An 18,427-nucleotide genomic window follows, 5' to 3' on the forward strand; every position below is an offset into this window, starting at 1 on the left:
CAGGCTGTCGCAAGAGGAATGTAGGTCTGCTGTACACGGGTGAGCTCATTTCCAGTACTGGCTGATCCACCAAAGGGCTTCAGCTTAGGTTACAGAGTCTCCAAGTCTAAAGTTAGTTCAAGGGGTCCAAAACTTTGTCTTCATTTCCCCTGGAAACTACAGACCAGCCAATTTGGGTTTTTGCCTGAAGGCTGGAGAGTTGCATCACGGGCCTGGCTCTGACTGTCAGGCAAATTTAGGCTGGAATTCTCCTGCCTTGGATTAAGTGATGATATTTTTCATATTTTTTCAGTGTATAGTGATTAATTAAGCCTTATCACAGCCACACTGCTTGGTTTCTCTTCTGTTTAATAGAGGTGGAAACCAGAGCACAGAAAGGTAAAGCTACTGTTTGAGGATTAGACCTCAATATCCTTCAGAGATGTTGCAGGCACTGGGCATTACTGAGCCTAAACCTCTCCAGCACCAGGAAGTTCAGGATGTCTTGAAAGGGAAATGTTCATATCTTGGATAAAAATAAAACTGTTCAGGGCCTGATGAGAGTTGCTGCCTGGGAGCAGAGACCTAGAAGGGGTTTGGGGTCAGTAAATCTGCATTTTAGCTCTGTCAGCCCCTCACATCATGCCATTTGTGAATTAATCAGTCTTTATCCTAGCACAGTTTGGCTGTTCATTCCCAGCACAAAGGACTGAAAAACTGTCCCACCAACTCCTTGCTTTAATGACTTGCTTCCCACCTGTCTTCCTGGGAAAGCTGGATTTTGCAACCTTTCTGCCAAAGGAATTCCACTGGTCTTTATTCACATGTTTTCTTTGCTGCTCTGCCCCGTTGGAGAAGTGGGTCCCTGTGAAGGGTCCACACCAAGGTGAGGGATGCTACAAAGATGTGTGCTAACATCAGTGCTGGGACTCAGGAGTGCTTTCAGTGTTCTGGGGAGGTCTCTCAAGCTAAATAAAATGATAAATGGGATTTCTAGGTAGGTTGGCTTGAAAAAGACTCATTGTAGACAGATGGCTGAGGAAGAGCATTACCTTTAAAGTCAATTCAGAGCTGTCTGGAGGGAAGGGGATGCTGCCCATCACCTGGCTGCCTGTTACAGACAGGGATTCCCTCCCTTGCACCCCTCCATCCCCCTGTCTTCCAGTGCTCCTCTGCTCCTGGCAGTAGTAAAGCTCAGACCTCATGGCTGGTGTCGTAGCCTCTGGCTCATCTGTGTAAGGGGAGGACAGAGAGAACACAATGAGATGTCAGAGGAGATTCCAAGCAATTTTGCCAAACACTCAAGGGATGTTTTTTTTTTTAGTTTCCACTCCCCCCTCCCCCCCCTACTTTTTAGAATAATTTTTCAAGAACACATATGCAAGTCATCTAAGGGAAACAGAACAGTGAGTACCAGGGGCTGGTACACTGTGTTCCCTTTGTGTACTGTAGAGAAAATAGATAAAAGAAACAAAGAATGATGCAGAGAGCAAAGCAACCATCAGTACTCTCTGAGAGGTTCAATCTGACTTTTGCAGAGATGAAGGTCAAACCAAAAATCCTCAGGTGCCGGAAATTGGTCCCATCTTCCTAGAACCGGGAGAGATTTACCACTAATGAAACAAGAGCAGAATTCCATGCCATTTGTTGTTTCTAGAGGCAAGAAGAAAGGCAAGAAAGGAATATTGTCTTGGACAGTAATAAGGATTATGTGCTTCTTTGGGAAGTAAATCACCACTACTCATGATCATATCTGCTGTACACCCAGCCACCCACCCAGATTCCAGGCGGGAACAGAAAGGAGCTTGGCCCCCCCTGGCACCAGCGAGCCGGGAAGCCGGACCCCCCGACAGCGGCGGTGCTCATTAACATGCACTCCTCTGAAAGGAGACCCCCCTCCTCGGCCCTTGCCCCTCAACCTGCCAGTCTCTCTGTCTGCTGCCGCTGCTCACAAGCCTTTAGATGCAGAGCATGTCCAGCTGTAAGCGTGGGATAGCTCCCCTGCATCCCATCCGGGTTGTTTGTCTTGGGTCCCTCTCCATTCAGAGCGGAATGATTTTGCATAAATGCACCGACACGTCTGCTTTGTTCTTACACGGAGGGTTCTCGGCTTTTCTCATCCCACCCCCGCCCCGGCCCTCTTCTCCCTACTGCCTGGCATGTGTCTTCACCAGCTTTTCCATGATTTCCCTGCGCAACAGCAAATAAACCTGCCTGAAGCACTGCCAGGCAATCCGGGGCAGCTAAAAACACCCAGATAGATCTAAACCAAGCGATCGGAAGGAGGGGACGGAAAAGGGTGCAAGAGCAAAGCCATAATGGCCTTTACTATGTAATTTGGTTTCATGTTCTGCACAAGGAAACATGTCAAATATGTAAACAGAGCTCACCAGGGTTGTAATGTAGCTACAAAGCCACGGATATACAGGCAGGCAGGGTGCTGTTCTCCAGCAGAATGGAATGCCATCCCCAAAACCACACGATCATTTCTTTAAGCTGAAAGTAAACTTTCTCATGCCAGGAGCAAAGAATTTATTTTTTCTTTTAAAGGAAGGATTGTCTGCTTGTTCACAGTACCATAGGCATCTTAGCCCACATTAGAGACCTCGTTAGGGACTCGTACTTGGAATGCCAATGAATTTTAGGGTGTCCATCTTGAGATGTCTCTAAAAGGAATGGCTTTTGGCGATCCAGCACTGTCCTGAAAGTCTCTTGAGTCAACACCTCTGTCCCCACCTGGAAACAAGTATCTGCTTTAAAAACAGTTTTAAAAAAACCCAACCAAGCAAAAAGTCAAACTGAAGACTATTTGGATAAACTCTTGAGCTGCTCCAAGTCTCTGAACTGTGCTGCCTTAGTTGGAGCTGTAACTGTTGAAGAACCCCACATCCGTCATCCGTCCTCACTTTTGGAAGCACTGCCTGCGGAGCTGGAGCATCGCTGAGATCATTTCAGTGGGGAATCTGATAAGAAGCCGTGATTCACCCTGGTAATTCAAATTCACATCTGGTAAGTGGCCCAGCTCCCTGTGCTATCAGCAGGAGTCTCCTGGGGACTGGGTTTCCACCATCGCCTCGGGGTCCGGCTGCGAGCTGCAACGTGTGCCAGGAAGGAGTTTTTTTGTGTGATCAGTGCTGTTATCTGTCCCCACATGTACCTCCTCACTGGGAGAAGCCCTCATTTCAGGAGAACATCAAGTTCTGCTCACCCATTTTCGTCACTGGGACAAAATCCTTACTCTTAGCATTTCAGGAAGGGAACCTTCCTTATTTTTCCATTTTTTGATAATTAACCCTTTCATCATCACATGCAGAGAAGACAAGTCTCTCTTCAGAGAGGATGTGAAGCACAGGGCAGAGATCACCTTCTTCCCACCTTTCTCCATCCAAATACCTTTGAAACATCTGCCCTTCTAGCAGAGCTGCTCTGTTCCTGTGCCCTGCACTGTGTGCACACTGTGACTGTCCCAGCTGGAAAAGGAAAGCCTTGCTCCATGGAAATTTACCTGTTTCCCAGTGGTTGTTTATGGTGAGAAAGGCTGAGCCTGGGCAGCTGTGAGTTCTTCCATCCCCTCTGCTCCCAGTCTGTCATCCCAAAGCCTGCTCCTGGCAGGCAGTGAGGCTGAGGGAACCATGGGCTTCCTCCTTCAGATGATGCTCATACTTTTATCCCTCCAGTAACTTCTTCTGAGAGCAGCTCCTGTGAGCTCCCCTTCTAACCTGGGACATCAAGGTTTAAATGTTCCCAGTCTTTTTGGTTAATTTTATGAAGTTTGAGGTTTATCAGAGCAACCAGGGTTGTTCCAATGTTAGAGGGAAGTGACAGGCTTCCCCAAACAAGCCTTTGCTTGGGTGGAGATGTGCACAGGCTGGAGGCAGCAGCTGGTGCTGCTCTATGGACTCTTCCTGGATGGTCCAGCTCATCCAGAGGGATTTGTTTGCATGATGGTTGTTCCATTACTCTGCAGTTTTGGTGGGAAAAGCCTGGTGAAGCAAGGGAGCACCTTCTGATTTGCATACCACAATCTGTGTCTTCAAGTATTAACAAAAACAAGCCAGAGGGTTTAATCTTGATTAATACAGGTTGGCACAGGGCTGATGAGTTGGATGGGAACCGAAAGGCTCTGCTGGCTGAGGTGTGACTGCTGTCAGCTCCCTGGAGCACATGGCAGCTCCTCCGAGCCCCATGACACACTCCCAGGAAGCCTCTCTGCAGCCTTCCCTCTTGCTGTTAAATTCAGGGTCTCTTCCCAATGCATCATCTCCCTGGATGTATCCAATTAAGGCCTGTTGACAGCCCAGAGCAGACTTACACCCTTAGGATTAGAGGCATGTGCATGTCTTCATATAGGGAAGGACAACAAGGGGGTGTCTCACTGGCACACTGGGAGTGTGGTGGGGGAAGCTGAGCAGCTTGGAGAGGGAAAAGGAGCCAGGGAGAGAGAGATTTGCACCCCCAATTATCCTTGCATGTGGAAGGGCTGTGTGCTGAGTGTTGCGTGTGGTTTACACGGCGTGTTTACATGGTCCATAACCCCAAACAGAGCCGAGAAGCATGACTTTAACACTGGAAATAAAAGCGCTGGAAACCCCTGGTTTTCTGCACATGAGAAAGTTTTGTTCTTTAAACACACAGATGTTTTTAAATGAAAAATCACTCTTTTGACCTTTCCTGAATGTGATCATGTGGTCGGGGCTGACATTAACCACTGCACGGCTGTTTGCTTCAGCCGCAGGCGAAGCTTAGCGAGAGGTTTGCAGGGCTCAGGGTAGCACCTGCCTTGTCTCACATCTCTTGGAAGTGGCTCCTGTGCCCCATGAGCTCTCAGGGTGGTTCAGGGAGTTGTGGTAAGGTCAGTAATATTTAGGGTCTACTCCTACCATGCTGGAAATGAAAGCATTGGGGTTTTTTTCCGTGCTTGATAGCTGAAAAAGATAAGGCTTAATTTTTTTTCCCCTATGTATCTATCTCTCTTCCCATCAGGAATGTTGCCCAAATGCTTCTAAGCATCTCTGTCCACCTCAGCCAGTGTGTTATCCTGACTGGGAACTCTTCATCGAGCCAGAGTTCTTTATGGATTAGTTGTTGCTGCCTTTGGGCTTTTTTTACCTAGCTGTGTGTTTTCTTCATCCAAGCAAGTTTATAGGACCAGCTTTGAGAAAGAAGGAGGAGATGTTACCAAGTGGATTGTACCAAGCCCAATCCCGCTTTGCCTTGACGGCGTGCCAAACCAGCAAAAGTACAATGAATCTAATGAGTCAGATCCATGAATATAATACCAAAAATACATCTAAGATCCTCCTAAAACGTGGCACACATTCTGCCTTTCACAGTTTGATTTTCTGATGCCAGCTGCTCCTGAATAAAACGCTCCAGTCAAAGGAAAAACAAAAAATTTAGCTTTTGCTCTACTCCTCAGTGGTGAAAGCTCATGGGATGGGATTGTTTTCCTTTGCTGCAGCACCCCACGGCCAGCCTTGGCTGTGCTGTAGTGGACCTGGCTGGTTCAAGTTAGAGACGGGCAGTTCGGGAACCCGAGTGTGCAGCCAACAATAATGTTCTGGCTCCCGTATTTGTTTAACCTCGCTCTCCAGTGGATGGATATACAGTCTGCTAAAGCACTTATCAGTCTATAATGCCTTCACACTTCTCTGAGCAGTAATGTGGAAGTTGTAGACAGGAGCTTTTGCTGCGGCTCGAAAATGCCTTTTAGCTTTAATGAGCCTGATATTTGCAGAACTGAAGGCATAAGGTCTTGTTTGGGTGCTGTTGCTTGATCCTGTCTGTCTAGGCTGTTGCATTTGGGTGCTGTTCCTACTGGCAGATGTATTTGTGAATTTGAACATAATAGCAGAATGGAATTCAGGACTTATTCCAAGAATTATGTCTCTGAGGTGAGATCTTAGCAGCACTGGGGTGGGAGATGCTGTTGTTTGAGAGCAGCATCTTTATGTCCTACTGCTGTGTTGAAGAAATAGCAGAGGTTTGAGAGGGAAAAACAAGGAAACATGGCAAATTGCTGGATTGCACTTCCATGTGCTTCACAAGAGTCCGTGTTCTGCACTCAGAGCTATCCCTTGATTTCACATCCCCTCGCTGTGTGTCACTGAAAGGCAAAAGAAGCAGGGACGAGTGCAAATTGCACCCAGGAGCTCTGAATCCTGGGGTTTACTTGGGGGCTTGTGTAAGTGGGTTGATTTTTAAATCCCATCAGAACAATTATTTCTTCTTTTTCTCACTCTGTTACTCTGTAGTTTCTGGCCCTGGCTTAACCAGAGTCTTTGGCGTGATCCTTTGAACCGTGCAGAAATCATCTGGTTAGGGTTTTGTTGGAAAATCAAAACTCCACATTGTTTTTTCCACGGTTCCAGCTAGCATCCTAGATATTTGATTACACCTGGCTGGCTGTCAAAGCCAATGTGAGTTTGGGATAGGGCCAGTCAGAACTGATTTACAGTTTTTTCAGGTATGCCATGTGAAGTTTATGGTTTGATGTGATTTTGATTTGAACTCACCGGTTTTAAATGAAGTTTGCTTTGAATCTGGAGATAACAGAAATTCAAAGGAAAGCTCAAAGAATGCGGGTCTGCATGATTTAAAAATGGAAATATATTGTTCATACTGACTCTTTGGAAGTGAAATAACTGCATTTTTTGAGAAAGCTGAAGTTAATAACACACATTGAATACACATGCAATCTGGGCCATCATTTAATGGAAATCCCTGTAGCTCCTATTTGCTTGCCTCAAACTAAACCAACTTATATGACAAAATGAAATAGCCCTTGCAGCTCTTACTCATTTCTGAATCACAGCCCTGTATTACATCCAAAACTCTACCCGAGGAAATTTCCCTTTGGAAATGAACACTACCATTTTTATTGTAAAGTAGAGGAATTTATCATCGAGGAATTTATCATCGAGGAATTTATCATCATGTCACATTGCAGGCAAACTATTGATGCCGTGTTGTATCATCTGTGGTGTTGTCATACACAGAAAGGTCACTTTCCAATTACTAATAAAATCCAGCCAAATCTTCAGCTTAAAACTGAGGCTCTGTGCTAAGAAAGCTGTAATAACATGCTAATTGAGTACTAAGCCTGCAAGGTCCAGACACGTGGGCTGCTCCAGGTTCAAAGTGGACGTGGCTGGGCTGAGACTGGACATAACAACTGGCAATGGGGCTTTATTTCATCCTGCAGGAGATGTAAGCTGCTTCCCAATCCCGCAGCCAAATCCTGTTCTTCATTACACGGGGAAAATTGACAGATGAGATTTCCTCTTACTCCTGAGCCAACTGGATCTGGGAGCAATATAGCATCAGTGTGTTACCCCAGGAGTTTCATCAGCTTCCAGTTAGTTGATAAAGCTTTTTCTGTGGATCACCTGCCTTCATTCCTTTGTCCTGGAGCAGGACACGCTGCAGTTTTTCATCTTTTGCCATCAGACCTTTAAGCACCCCAATGAAAACAGGCAAAAGCTGAGAAAGAGCACAAAACTTAGTAAAACCATGTTATCAGACCCAGAGGACAAGGAGAGGTTTGGGGTAGAAGCTGCAGTTGATGAGCATCAGAGGCGAGGGAAAGTTGCTGCTGGGGAAGAAGCAGTTGGCTTTTAGGTAAGGCAGCTGTTAAAAGGGGGAGGACACAGCTTTACCTCATCATTTTATGCTTAGAATCTATGCTGCTGAATCTCAGATTTGGTTTTGGGTTTTTATTTTATTTTCTGCAACAGAGTATTTCAAACTCATTGTTAGTGCACATAAAAATTTATATATGTACCAATTTGGAAAAAAAAACCAAAACTTTGAAGGTTTTCCTTAAGTCTTAGAGACCAACCTGGAATGACCCAATGCTGACTTTCATAGTTGGGCAGACAACTGTGGGTTCAGATCTTCTGATGGGATAAATCAAGAACACTGATAAAGACACTAGTCCTAAAGCCTTTCTGGGCAGAACCTTGAAGAAAACCCAGAGCAAAACTCCTGGTGCCCCTCGAGTAAGCCTGTGTGCACAATTTCCATCTGAGCTCTGTGGGTTTGAAATGGTCATAGAAATTGGCTGATTTTTGAGGTGTTTGTTGGATCCCAAATGGTGGCCTTTTTAATGGTTCGGTGCCCACTAATGTGGGCAATTTAATTTTTCTGTAACTCCAACCCAGTTCCCAGCCTAAATGAGAAGAGCAGTGCAACAGCTTTCAAAACAGATTGGAGGTCTGTGCTGCAGTCGGCAAACTGGGTGGTGTCCATGTGGCAGTCAAGCTGCCTCACAATATTGGGCAGTAAACAAGCAGCAACCTTTCTGATATTTAGCAACTGCACCATAGTTTCTCATCCTTGGGTAAGATTAACCTTAGGTCGGTAAGAACAATAACATATTTAAGAATAAAAGGTCTGGGTGACTGCCAGCCCCCTGGTCTGGCAATGGAGAAAGTTTTCATCTGTAAGGGATGTGTTAAAATGCTGCTTATGTCATGGTTGGGATTCTCTGGCATGTGTTGAGTTAAATATAAATAACATTCTGCAGAACAGTCAGCTAAAAATTGTGGATTAATTAGGTTTCAGTATTACCGTTGAAGTCTGGTTTTTTAGCTGGATCCTCAAGCAACAGAAGATGTTCTGTTTGTGCCTCCATGGGTTTTTATCAGTCCACGAGCTTTTCTGTGCACTTGTGCAGCCTCACTCAGGATACCGTGTGCTCCGCTGGGGGTTTTACCAATAGATCCTGTTCCCGCTTGCTCCTTGGCTGCTGTTTTGCAAACAGGACAGGGTTTAGCCCATTTCAACCCAGAAACTCCCCGTGTTGTCTGTCTGGGTGCAGAAGTGGCAGCAGCACAGTCCCCAGGAGAAAGGAGGGAGGAGAGGCAGCATTTGGGGCACAATCACCACTTCCACCCTCCTCCCCAAAAAGGAGGATGCTCCCGAGTGCCCGACAGACCAGTGCTCGTGATGGCCCTTCTCAGCCAGACGTAGCTTGAAGACACGGTCTGGAGGAAGCCCCACGGTGGGACAGCAGATGGGATTTTGGGAGCAGACAGATCTGTGCGCTGGAGATTTGCTCTGCTTCCAGCCGCCCCTGGGCATGCAGACAGGCACGTCCACCCCAACCACGGTGTCAGCCCTGTGCCAGAGCTGAGCAGGGCAACATCCTCGTCTGAGGAGCAGCTTTGCCTGTCTGCATTTAGAATTATTTTATGTTATAATGACGAGAACCACCAGAGTATGCGGAGCCTGTGGTGTCTGGCTGTGCTCGCTCGATGGGAAGGTCAGAGTGGGATGGCATCAGTTTGTATTTAACCCGCTCCTGTGGGGAGGGGTATCCTCACACCTGTATGTGCCTGTTTGTGCCTTCTCTTTGTAACATCTGAGCAACTTTTTGTGCCTAATACCCTCAACATACCTGTGTGACATGGGGGAATATCATCCTCGTCTTACAGATGGGGGGCTCAGTCCTGGAGAAGCCAAGTGCTGCCCACAAGGCTGTACTGGGGCCACACACTGGGCACAGTCAGGCTGGAACATATTCCCATGCCCAGTCCACAGGATTGATCCTTAACCTGGAGTTCAGCTGCAGCAGGAGCCCGTCAACCCAACTGCACTTTGCCTGAAGTCATGGGATGGCTGGGAATCATTCACAAGGGCGCCTTCCAAAATTTGCTCTTTAGCAAATTTTCCCGTATTACTTTGAAGGAAATGGAGCTGATTGCAATAGTAAATGTGTTTTAGATGTGGCAAAAAACTAAGTGCTCCCAATATATCACTTTTCCCTTTCTGCTGACACATTCCTCGGTCCCCTTGAGTAAGAGGAGGAAAACAGGAGAGGCGGTTTGAAGAACATGGTGTGCCTCTGATTGACAAGGGGTTGTATAAATCAGTCAAAGGGAATCCTCCAGGCATTCCCTCTTGTGGGAAGATCCCACAGTGCTCTCTGGCCTTGATCGTTCTGTCTCTCGATGTTTGTGTACAGAATGTGTGGGTGGGAGACGAGCTGGATTTGAACCTCTGAGAGGAACAGACATCAGCTCCTTTAATTGAAAGCAGCTTCCTAGGGAGGGGTATGACATGGGCTTCCAGTAACTAGACACAAATAGTCCTTGCATACTTTGGAGCACATACTAAGCTCCTGTGGATCCCATTGCTCTGTGGGTCTGAGAATCTGGATAAGCCCCAGTGAGTGAAGTTTGGAGTCCTGTGTGATGCCGTCACTCTTCAAAGCAAATACTTTAGAGCTTGGTAACACCCTGAAACGAGAAGTATGTCTATCTGTTCTTCCCTCCACAGCTGTCAGGTGCCTTAGCTGCTGCTTTGCATCACTGTACCAAACTGGAGAGTACATTAGGAAATAATTTATTTCTTAGAAGTGTGAATGCCTATGAATAGCTGTGAGATGTTGTCTTCCAGGCCATTGGAACTTGTAGCTTAAAAGCAGTGGTACTGCAGTAATCATAAAATCATTCAGTTTAGAAAAGACCTCTAGGATCACTGAGTCCAACCATTAACCTAAATAATATGGGCCTTCAGGCTGCTGCCACATTCTGGGGATTCCTCAAAGGCAGAGGTGTGACAAACACTCCCAGCAGACAGTTCACAGACTTGGCAGTGGTGGTGTGACACTCATTGCCTGGGCAGAGTTGAAGTGGGGATGTATTTACCATGTGTGTTAGAGCCTGTTGGGATGGTGGAGGCTGCAGGTGACAGGGACTGTTTATCCACTCGGATTGTTATTGCAGAATCTTCAAGAACTTTTTTGCCATTAGCTAAGTTCAGTAGCTGACAGCTAGTGCAGAAGAGGCTCTTGTAGCCACTCATCTCAGTTAGACTTCTCCCACACTTCTCAATTATACTCTTCTAAAAGAACCTTTTACCCCAGGACCACTTTGAAACACTTGTCTGGGTAGCGATGGCTCAGCCTCAGCAGGGGGAAGCTTATCTAACCTGTTCAAACCAGGCCAGTCTGACAGTCCACACACCTCAGCTCACGTGGCTCGAACACAGGCTCTTTATGCAATGCCCAGATTTTTGCTAATATTCCCAGGCAGAAGCAGAAAGTGCTGGAGTTCACACACGCACACAAATCAAACAAGGCGTTTTAAAGTTATCAGAGACTTCCAACCCACCTCAGCGGGGGTTTATTTTGGGTTTGATTCAAACTTTTGGTGAAGGTCTGGGTGATTTCTTCATACAGGTTTTCACTCACCCATTAAGTGGCACTTAAAAAGCACCGAACGTCAGTCCTTGTGTTTCTTTCAGCCACCTTTTTGGACCAATGGAGCAGGAGGAGATGGAAGAATAAGAACAAAATCATATAAAAGTAATGAGACCTTTGTTCATGTCAAAGAGCTCTCTGACCATATAAATTGCAGATGTGGGTAAGATAAATTCTCTAGCTGGAGAGGTATTAAAATAAAAACCATGCTCCCAACAAGAGACAGGCTGCTGAAAACGCAAGAAGGGAGAGTTGCGAAATGGTACATGTCGAATTGCTGGCCTGGATTTCAAATGCCAAAGATAGTTTATGTAAAGCCTTGCTCTGCTGTAAAATGTAACAGTATCCACTGGCTAGCCTCAATGAAGCTTGGTCCCAGTTGTTTCAAAAAATAAATAAACTAAAAATCTTCTTCCAGCCCATTAAAGCTGATTTATGTTTTCCCCATAGATTCCTCTGTGCTGGATCTTGAGGGACTCAGATTATAGAGGGGATTACCTCACTTTTAGCCAATCTGGTTTCTCATTCCCAGGCATCCCAGGCTCTCTTTGCACTGCCCAGACTTTGCCTGCCGAGACCAAGAGGGCATTTCCATGCAGAGTTATTGAGTGGACACAGGATTTGAATGGTCAAAAGCATCTCTGTTAATTCTCCTGTTTCACCTCAGGGTTTTCTTTTTGGTTTAATAATCAGAGGAATTGATTAGAGGAACAGCTTTACTGAGAGCACATCATCACCTGATTGCTCAGTTCAAGCTCTGGTCTTGGAAAGAAAATTAAAAGTGTCCCCAAGACAACATAACTCCCATTAGCCCCCAGCCCAGGTGGTCTGTGGGATCCATCCTAGGCTGTCCTGTGGCCAGCACAAGTGCTGGGGATGGTTTGGCCTCTTGGGTTACAGTTGTAGCTCCACTGCCACTATTCTGTGTGGCCACAAGGAATTCCCTCTTATCCCCATGACTGGTGAGTCAGCGAGTTCACCAAAGTGTTGTGAATCCCAACAGGTTCTCCCTTCAGGTGCTCCTGGAGCCTCAGCAGGAATCATCCTTCTAATGCAGGAGTGACTTTTTGCATGGTGGACATTTCCCTTCTCATGTTTGCTGAGGGGTGGTGAAAACTGTGGTTGTGCATGTTTCTTTCTTGAAGCAGCTTCACTGAACAGTTTTCAGGGTGAATCCTACCATTCCTTGTAGCTTCATTTTCACATCTGACACACTGATGGCACTGCAAGGCTCTCTGGTACTCAGATTCTGGCGCTTCCTTTGAGCTTTTCATCTGTGACAGCACTTGGGATTCATCTACTTGTTCTTTACTGAAAAGAGCAGTTTGCTTCCAATCTCACTGCTGCCTGCCATGGAATGGTGCAGAAGAAGGTGATTCCAGTTGCAGGACTAGTTAACAAAATAAGAAACCAGTTTGCTCAAATTGGGTTGTAGAGGCAGGACTTTCCTGGCTACCAAGTTTACACACCCATCTGTAACTCCCCTGGGGTTACAGGAACACCAGGTTTAAAAAGGGCAGTGCTGGAGCCCTGTGGAGAAATCTCCAGACTGTCTGTGCTGTGAGCAGGGATGTTCAGAAGTGATTGTCACTTTGACTCCAGTGGGAAGAGCCGTGGTCCATTTGGGTGGGGAGCAAAGTTGTTCTAAATGCTGTCAAAGACCTCGTACCAAATCCAGAGGAAACTGCTGGCTGCCATCCAGCTGCTGGGAGCCTTTAGCTCCTTTTCACATTTCAGTTTTTCTTATTGAGGTGGAAGACCTGGAAACTTAACTCTGAATAATCTCAAGGTATTCAGAGGCGTCGTTATGGTGCGTTATTTTATTCTAGCAGTGCACCTGGACTTTTCCCCCCCACACTTTAAAGAGTCATAACCTTTCCTTACTGTCATCTGTCTGTTTTGTTGCTTCTTTTTCCAGGTGTGTCGGACTAAGGTGATCGACTTGAATGACGGTGTCTCCCAGTACGCCTGGTACCCCTGCACGGCCAACTTCCAGTACTCCCACATGACACAGACCATTTTCTGGCTCAAGGTAGGAAGTGCACATGTCATTCAGGAGTTTCCTCTTTGCCTGCCTGTACAAAATGTCTCCAACAGGCAAAATATCACTTGGACAGCCTTCCCAGGACCGAGCTGCTCCTTTCTTCCTTTCTTTGAAGTGTGTTTGGAGCAAAACAGCAAAACAATGTCTCTGAGCACTGTCTGGAGACTCAGTGGTGAAGTCCCCTCCCATGTGACAAGGCTATTGAATTTCTGAGGGGTTACAGCTGCAGGGCTGTTTGACTTGAGTTTATCTAGTTTGTGTAGGAGAGATTGGAAGAAAAGATTTCTGTGTGACCTGGGATGGGAATTGCCCTTTTAAAAGTCCTGGACTGACTCCTGGGGATTTTTTAAAGCCCACCACAATTCCCCACCTCAGGCTTTGTGGGTTTTTTGTTTTCCCAGGCTTATTTTTCCCAGCCTATGGTAGCTGCAGCAGTCCTAGTTCACCTGGTCACTGACGGGACCTATTACCTGGATCAGAAGCAGGAGACCATCGGTGTGCAGCTGTTTGACACCAAAGAGCAAAGCCACGATCTTGGTAAGACTGTGTTTTATTAAACTCCCTCCTTATTGCTTGCTTAATCTGATGATGCCCCTGTTCACAAACTGACCAGTACTCCTGCTCAGTTTTTTTCAGAATTAGAGAAAAATATGCTTGTTTAATGCTCCAAGCCCTGAGTCTCTCTAGAGTTTGTTGGATATGATGCATCATTTTATGCAGACATTTCTCCATAGCTGTTCACTGTGTGTTCAGAAGTGATTAGCTCCTTTTCAGTCATTAAAATCAGCACTATCTCAGTGCTTCACACCAGCACTGCCCTGGAGAGACACTGATGGTGATACAGATGAACCCCTGGTAGCAGGGAGTGAGGAACCTGCTCCAGCTGCTGCTGCAGCAAACTCTTCTGCTTCACAGGGTGTGTTGGGTGATCTCTAGTCCTGCTTGCAGGGAGGTCTCCACACAGGGAGGTCTCCACAGCTATTTAGTGGCCAGCATCCTTCATGTGAAGTATTTCAGGTTTGATGAAGGTCTAACACCGGGGCCCCGGTGTGGCCTCAAGCAGAGGTGCCTGACAGAGGCTGTGGATCTGCAGCTGTGCTGAAGTGCCAGGATGGACCATTTTTGTCCCTACCCTTGGCACAGGGCCCTGAACCTGGGGAATTGATTCAGGCTGCATTGAAGCTCCAGGACCAAGGAACTCTCCCTAGCTCCCAACTCTGTGTCATGGCAGGACTTGCATAATCCCTTTCCAGCTGTTCTCTGCCTTTTTTTTTTTTTCCATTGGGAAGAAAGGTGACCAGGTGACCTCGAGAGCAGTTTTTAAGGAAACACACCTCTCACCCACCAACTTTCTGTTCTATCATAACTTTTCAGTTTTGACAAGCTGAAACTCAAACGAGCTTCCTACTAGAAGGGACACACACAGTGACAGGTGTTGGATGAGTATCCAGGATAATATGGAATTCGATGGGGTGTGGAGGAAAAGAAAGAAAATATGTTTGGTGTCTGTTATTCAAGAATAAACTGAAATTCATAGCAAGTTGTGCAGGTTGAGTCAGGATAGCTCCCAGTTTGCCAGAGCCCTTGGATTAATCTTATCCTCCTCCTTTCACAAAACAGTGGCACATAACTCTTTCCCTCTGAGAAATAAATGATGGAGACACGAGCTGCCAACAAATACTTAATGTGACATTTTATAGGGGCACACAGACAGATTGTGAGAGGAAGAGAACAAGAAAGAGGAGCAAAGAGGAAAGTAAGGGTTAGGTTTTGAAATCCTCAATGAAGTTGCAACATAAGTTTGGCAGGGCTCATCCTGATGCCTGGACATCCTCAGAGCTGAAATGCTGCCTTCATCATGGAAAAGCCCCTCTGACCTTTCAGAAGAGGCTGCCTGGAGCAGGGGAGAGGTGTAGGTAGGCTACCCAGCAGTTCTCACTCAGGCAGAGCTCCCCATTTTGTCTGAGTTCTGGCTCTGGCATTAAGTCCTTTTCCTGGATATTGTCTTTCATGTATTTGAATTGTCACCTTGGAAAGCTGGAAACTGCAGCTGAGATGCAAGTGTTGGCATGCACTGGGTGCAGGGTTGACTTCAGACAGTCAATCAGTCTTATGTAGAAATTAGTGGCAAAATAAAAGTACATCCAAAAGGAAGTAGCAATAATTTAAAGCTCCATCAGTCCTCGGTGTGCTAAAGACACTCCATGAGCAAAACACATCCTATCCAGACCTGCAGTTTCCCACCTTGATCAGAACAGGTTTTTACCATGTGGACTCCCAGAAAATAATGTGATGCTTATTCTGAGTCTTGGTAGGAGATGAAAAGGTTGAGATGCCAAATGCTTCAGCTCTGTTAGTTCAGAGCCATTGTAGACACCAGGGTTTAGCTGCTGAGCATCAAATAGGTGGGTGCAGAGCTCCAGAAATGGGGGTGATCATGAGACAGCTCTGATCCCCTGCATGGCCACCATGAGGGGTCTTTAGTTACTGAAGGCAGGTGAGTTACATGACCCTGACCTGTTCAGCCCCCGTTTACCTTGTGTGGGTCAGAAAGCACCAGCAAGCACAGCACAGCTCTGAGGGTCTGTTTGCTTGTGGACACCACCTGAGAGCGAGGAATGAAGTGGAAGTGAATAAACAGCCTCATACCATAAGTTCTTTCTTGGCTTTCCATCAGAGAAGGCAGAAACTTTCAAGGAATTTGGGAACCCGGGATTTTGAGTATTAACTGCACCTGTTTGTAAGTGAGAAACGTGCACCATTCCACAAGGAGCTGATATCAAAAGACCTGTGGGAGGCAAGTAGACAGGGAGGTTATTCCAGGGTCAGGTGAAGACCAAAACAAAAAGAGAGTTGCTTTTTTATTTTTTTTAATTTTATTTTATTACAGGAAGATTTTTTTAAGTAGAGGGTGGGAGATAGAAGTTTAAAGAGCGTGGTCAAAAGTCTGTCTTAATTCACAGGAAATCACTTTCTAAGGAGAAAAATGAAAACTTTTTTATTCCTCCCCCTTTGAGTCAAGAAATCCGAACTGGGGAAAAAAAAAATAATAATAACAGAAATCCCTGCGCCAGTTAAACATGCAAATAGAGTTTATTTTATTTTGAAATTTGTAAGTGTATCAGGGTAGCCAAAGGGCCTGGGCCAAAGCCATTGCTGGGGGAGCTCCAGTGAAGCAAATGGATCTGGAGCCAAGCTGATCCTCGGAGTGATGCCACGGAGCTGCAGAGGCCGGGCTTTGCAGGCAGCGTCAGGCCATGAATCTCAATTAAGGAATTTTGAGGCCAGCAGACAGCTGTCTGTCCTCTGCCTTACCCCTGAGATGGATTTGGCCCATTTGAATTCAGGTTGCCTCTACCTGAAGGTGGGAATTTCTTCCCAGCTGTCACCGAGTGCCTTGTCTGCTGGAGAAAAGGGATTAAGAACTCTCCTTGTCAGCTCTCTGCTGTTTCCGTGCACCTCAACCTTGAGACATTTTTATTTCCCCAAGGCACTATTTCCTTCTCAAGTGAGATCCCCTGCAAAATCCTCAGTGGGACCATCACCCTCATTTCTCTCTCCAGCACCATCTTTGCCTCTTCTACCCAAGAGCAAGATATCCTAAGGCTCAAAACCATCAAAAAAAAATAAAAAATGGGCACATTTAGTGTAGAGCTCATGCAAAGAAGTTTACCACCGAGTGCTAATGACATGCACAGCTCCAAACAAGCCACTGGTGCCCTGCCCCTGGTGCACAAAGCCACCCAGCCTGCCGGCACCGTTTGATGCGCTGGATAAAGGCCCCAACTGTCCTCTCCCAGACCAGTTTGACAATAGTGCAACTCCACTTCCTCCGTGATGGTTGCTCCTGATTTAACAGGGCACAATAGAAACGTAGCCGTGGTCTAAAGAAACGGCTCTGAGAGCCTGTGCCGCGCTTGTGGAGAGAATGGCAGCCTTTCTTCAGCTGTCTGGAGGGATATACTTCTCCACTAAGCTCTCCAGAGTGATTTGGGAAGCCCCTCCAGGCAGCTTACCATAACTTTTCAGCTCTATAGGGCCATTCCTATGGGTGAAATGCCTCTGAAGTGCCCACAGCCTCGGGAAGCAATTGTGTTAAGTCTGACCCTTCCTCTGATCTTGTCTCTCCTCTGGCAGGTGTCCACGTCCTGAGCTGCAGGAACAATCCCCTGATTATCCCCGTCATCCATGACCTCAGTCACCCTTTTTATCACACCCAGGCTGTCCTCATTAGCTTCAGCTCCCAGTTTGTGGCCATCTCCGGGGTGGCCCTGCGTTCCTTCCACAACTTCGACCCCATCACCATCAGCAGCTGCCAGCGAGGACAGACCTACAGCCCGGCGGAGCAGAGGTGAGCCTGTCATCCCGCTTCCTTCTGCCTCGCCACCCACCGCCCCCCGCGCCGGCCGGGGGTCAGGGGGAGGCAGGAGGGGCACAGCAGCTGAACCCTGCAGACCCTTTTGTGTGGCCGCTGAAAAACCGGCAGTGTTCTCATTGATCGGGATGGATGGGACATTTAACCCGCACGGGGATGCCGCTAGTGAATTATTTCCTCTTCCTTTCTCCTCCCTCCTTTATCCCGGGCTCGGAGCTGGGGGCCGGTTAACTCCCCGTGCGCTCCCCAGCCCGGCATCGCTCTCGCCGCTCACACACCGCTCCGACCCCAACCGCTTTGTGCTGCCCGAGGGCCACGGGGACCTCCCACGGAAGCGACTGCGCGGAGACAAAGTGATGCTTGTGCCCCAGCAGGGCCGGATCCTGCCGGGGGCTCAGCAGATCCGTGGCCATCGGCGTCTGCAGGGCTTTTACGGCCGGGCAAGGGCCCTCAGCACCCCTCTGGATCCGGCCCCCGTTCTGAAAAGCTCTGTGGGACCCCCCAGGATGAAAGGTTTATGGCTACCGTTTTATTCTTGTTGTTATTACAGACACATCAATAGATCACCACCAACCCCTCTCAGTCTCTGCTTTACAGCATCCCACAGAGATTGTGACCTTTCCTGGCCTCTGGTGCGGCAGCTTCATGGATCCTTTCAGCGAGGCAGTGAAAAGAAGAGGAGAGAATTTAGCAAAACCCCTGAAAGAATAATTTTTTTCTTCCTTTGTGAATTCAAAGTTGTGAGCAGTCGTCATACCATAGCGGCAGCAATAGTAAAACAAGTTGCATATCCCAGCAAACCTCTGCTCAGCCTCCTAAGCAA

The 18,427-nt window shown here is 47.1% G+C and overlaps 1 protein-coding gene across 2 annotated transcripts in view; it reads left to right on the forward strand.

Moving 5' to 3' along the window:
- PAPPA (pappalysin 1) overlaps positions 1 to 18,427 on the forward strand; it is a 182,032-nt gene that overhangs the window by 109,841 nt on the left and 53,764 nt on the right. The window contains exons 11-13 of one of the 2 annotated variants that reach the window (XM_027687758.1): positions 13,104 to 13,217; positions 13,631 to 13,766; positions 17,367 to 17,580. In XM_027687758.1, the coding sequence (XP_027543559.1) occupies positions 13,104 to 13,217; positions 13,631 to 13,766; positions 17,367 to 17,580 (464 nt within the window). The remainder of the gene's footprint in view (positions 1 to 13,103; positions 13,218 to 13,630; positions 13,767 to 17,366; positions 17,581 to 18,427) is intronic. The other variant, XM_027687759.1, reaches the window with a different exon arrangement.

Source organism: Neopelma chrysocephalum, unplaced genomic scaffold, assembly GCF_003984885.1.
Source record: "Neopelma chrysocephalum unplaced genomic scaffold, ASM398488v2 Primary Assembly neopelma1_74, whole genome shotgun sequence".
NCBI classification, from domain to species: domain Eukaryota; kingdom Metazoa; phylum Chordata; class Aves; order Passeriformes; family Pipridae; genus Neopelma; species Neopelma chrysocephalum.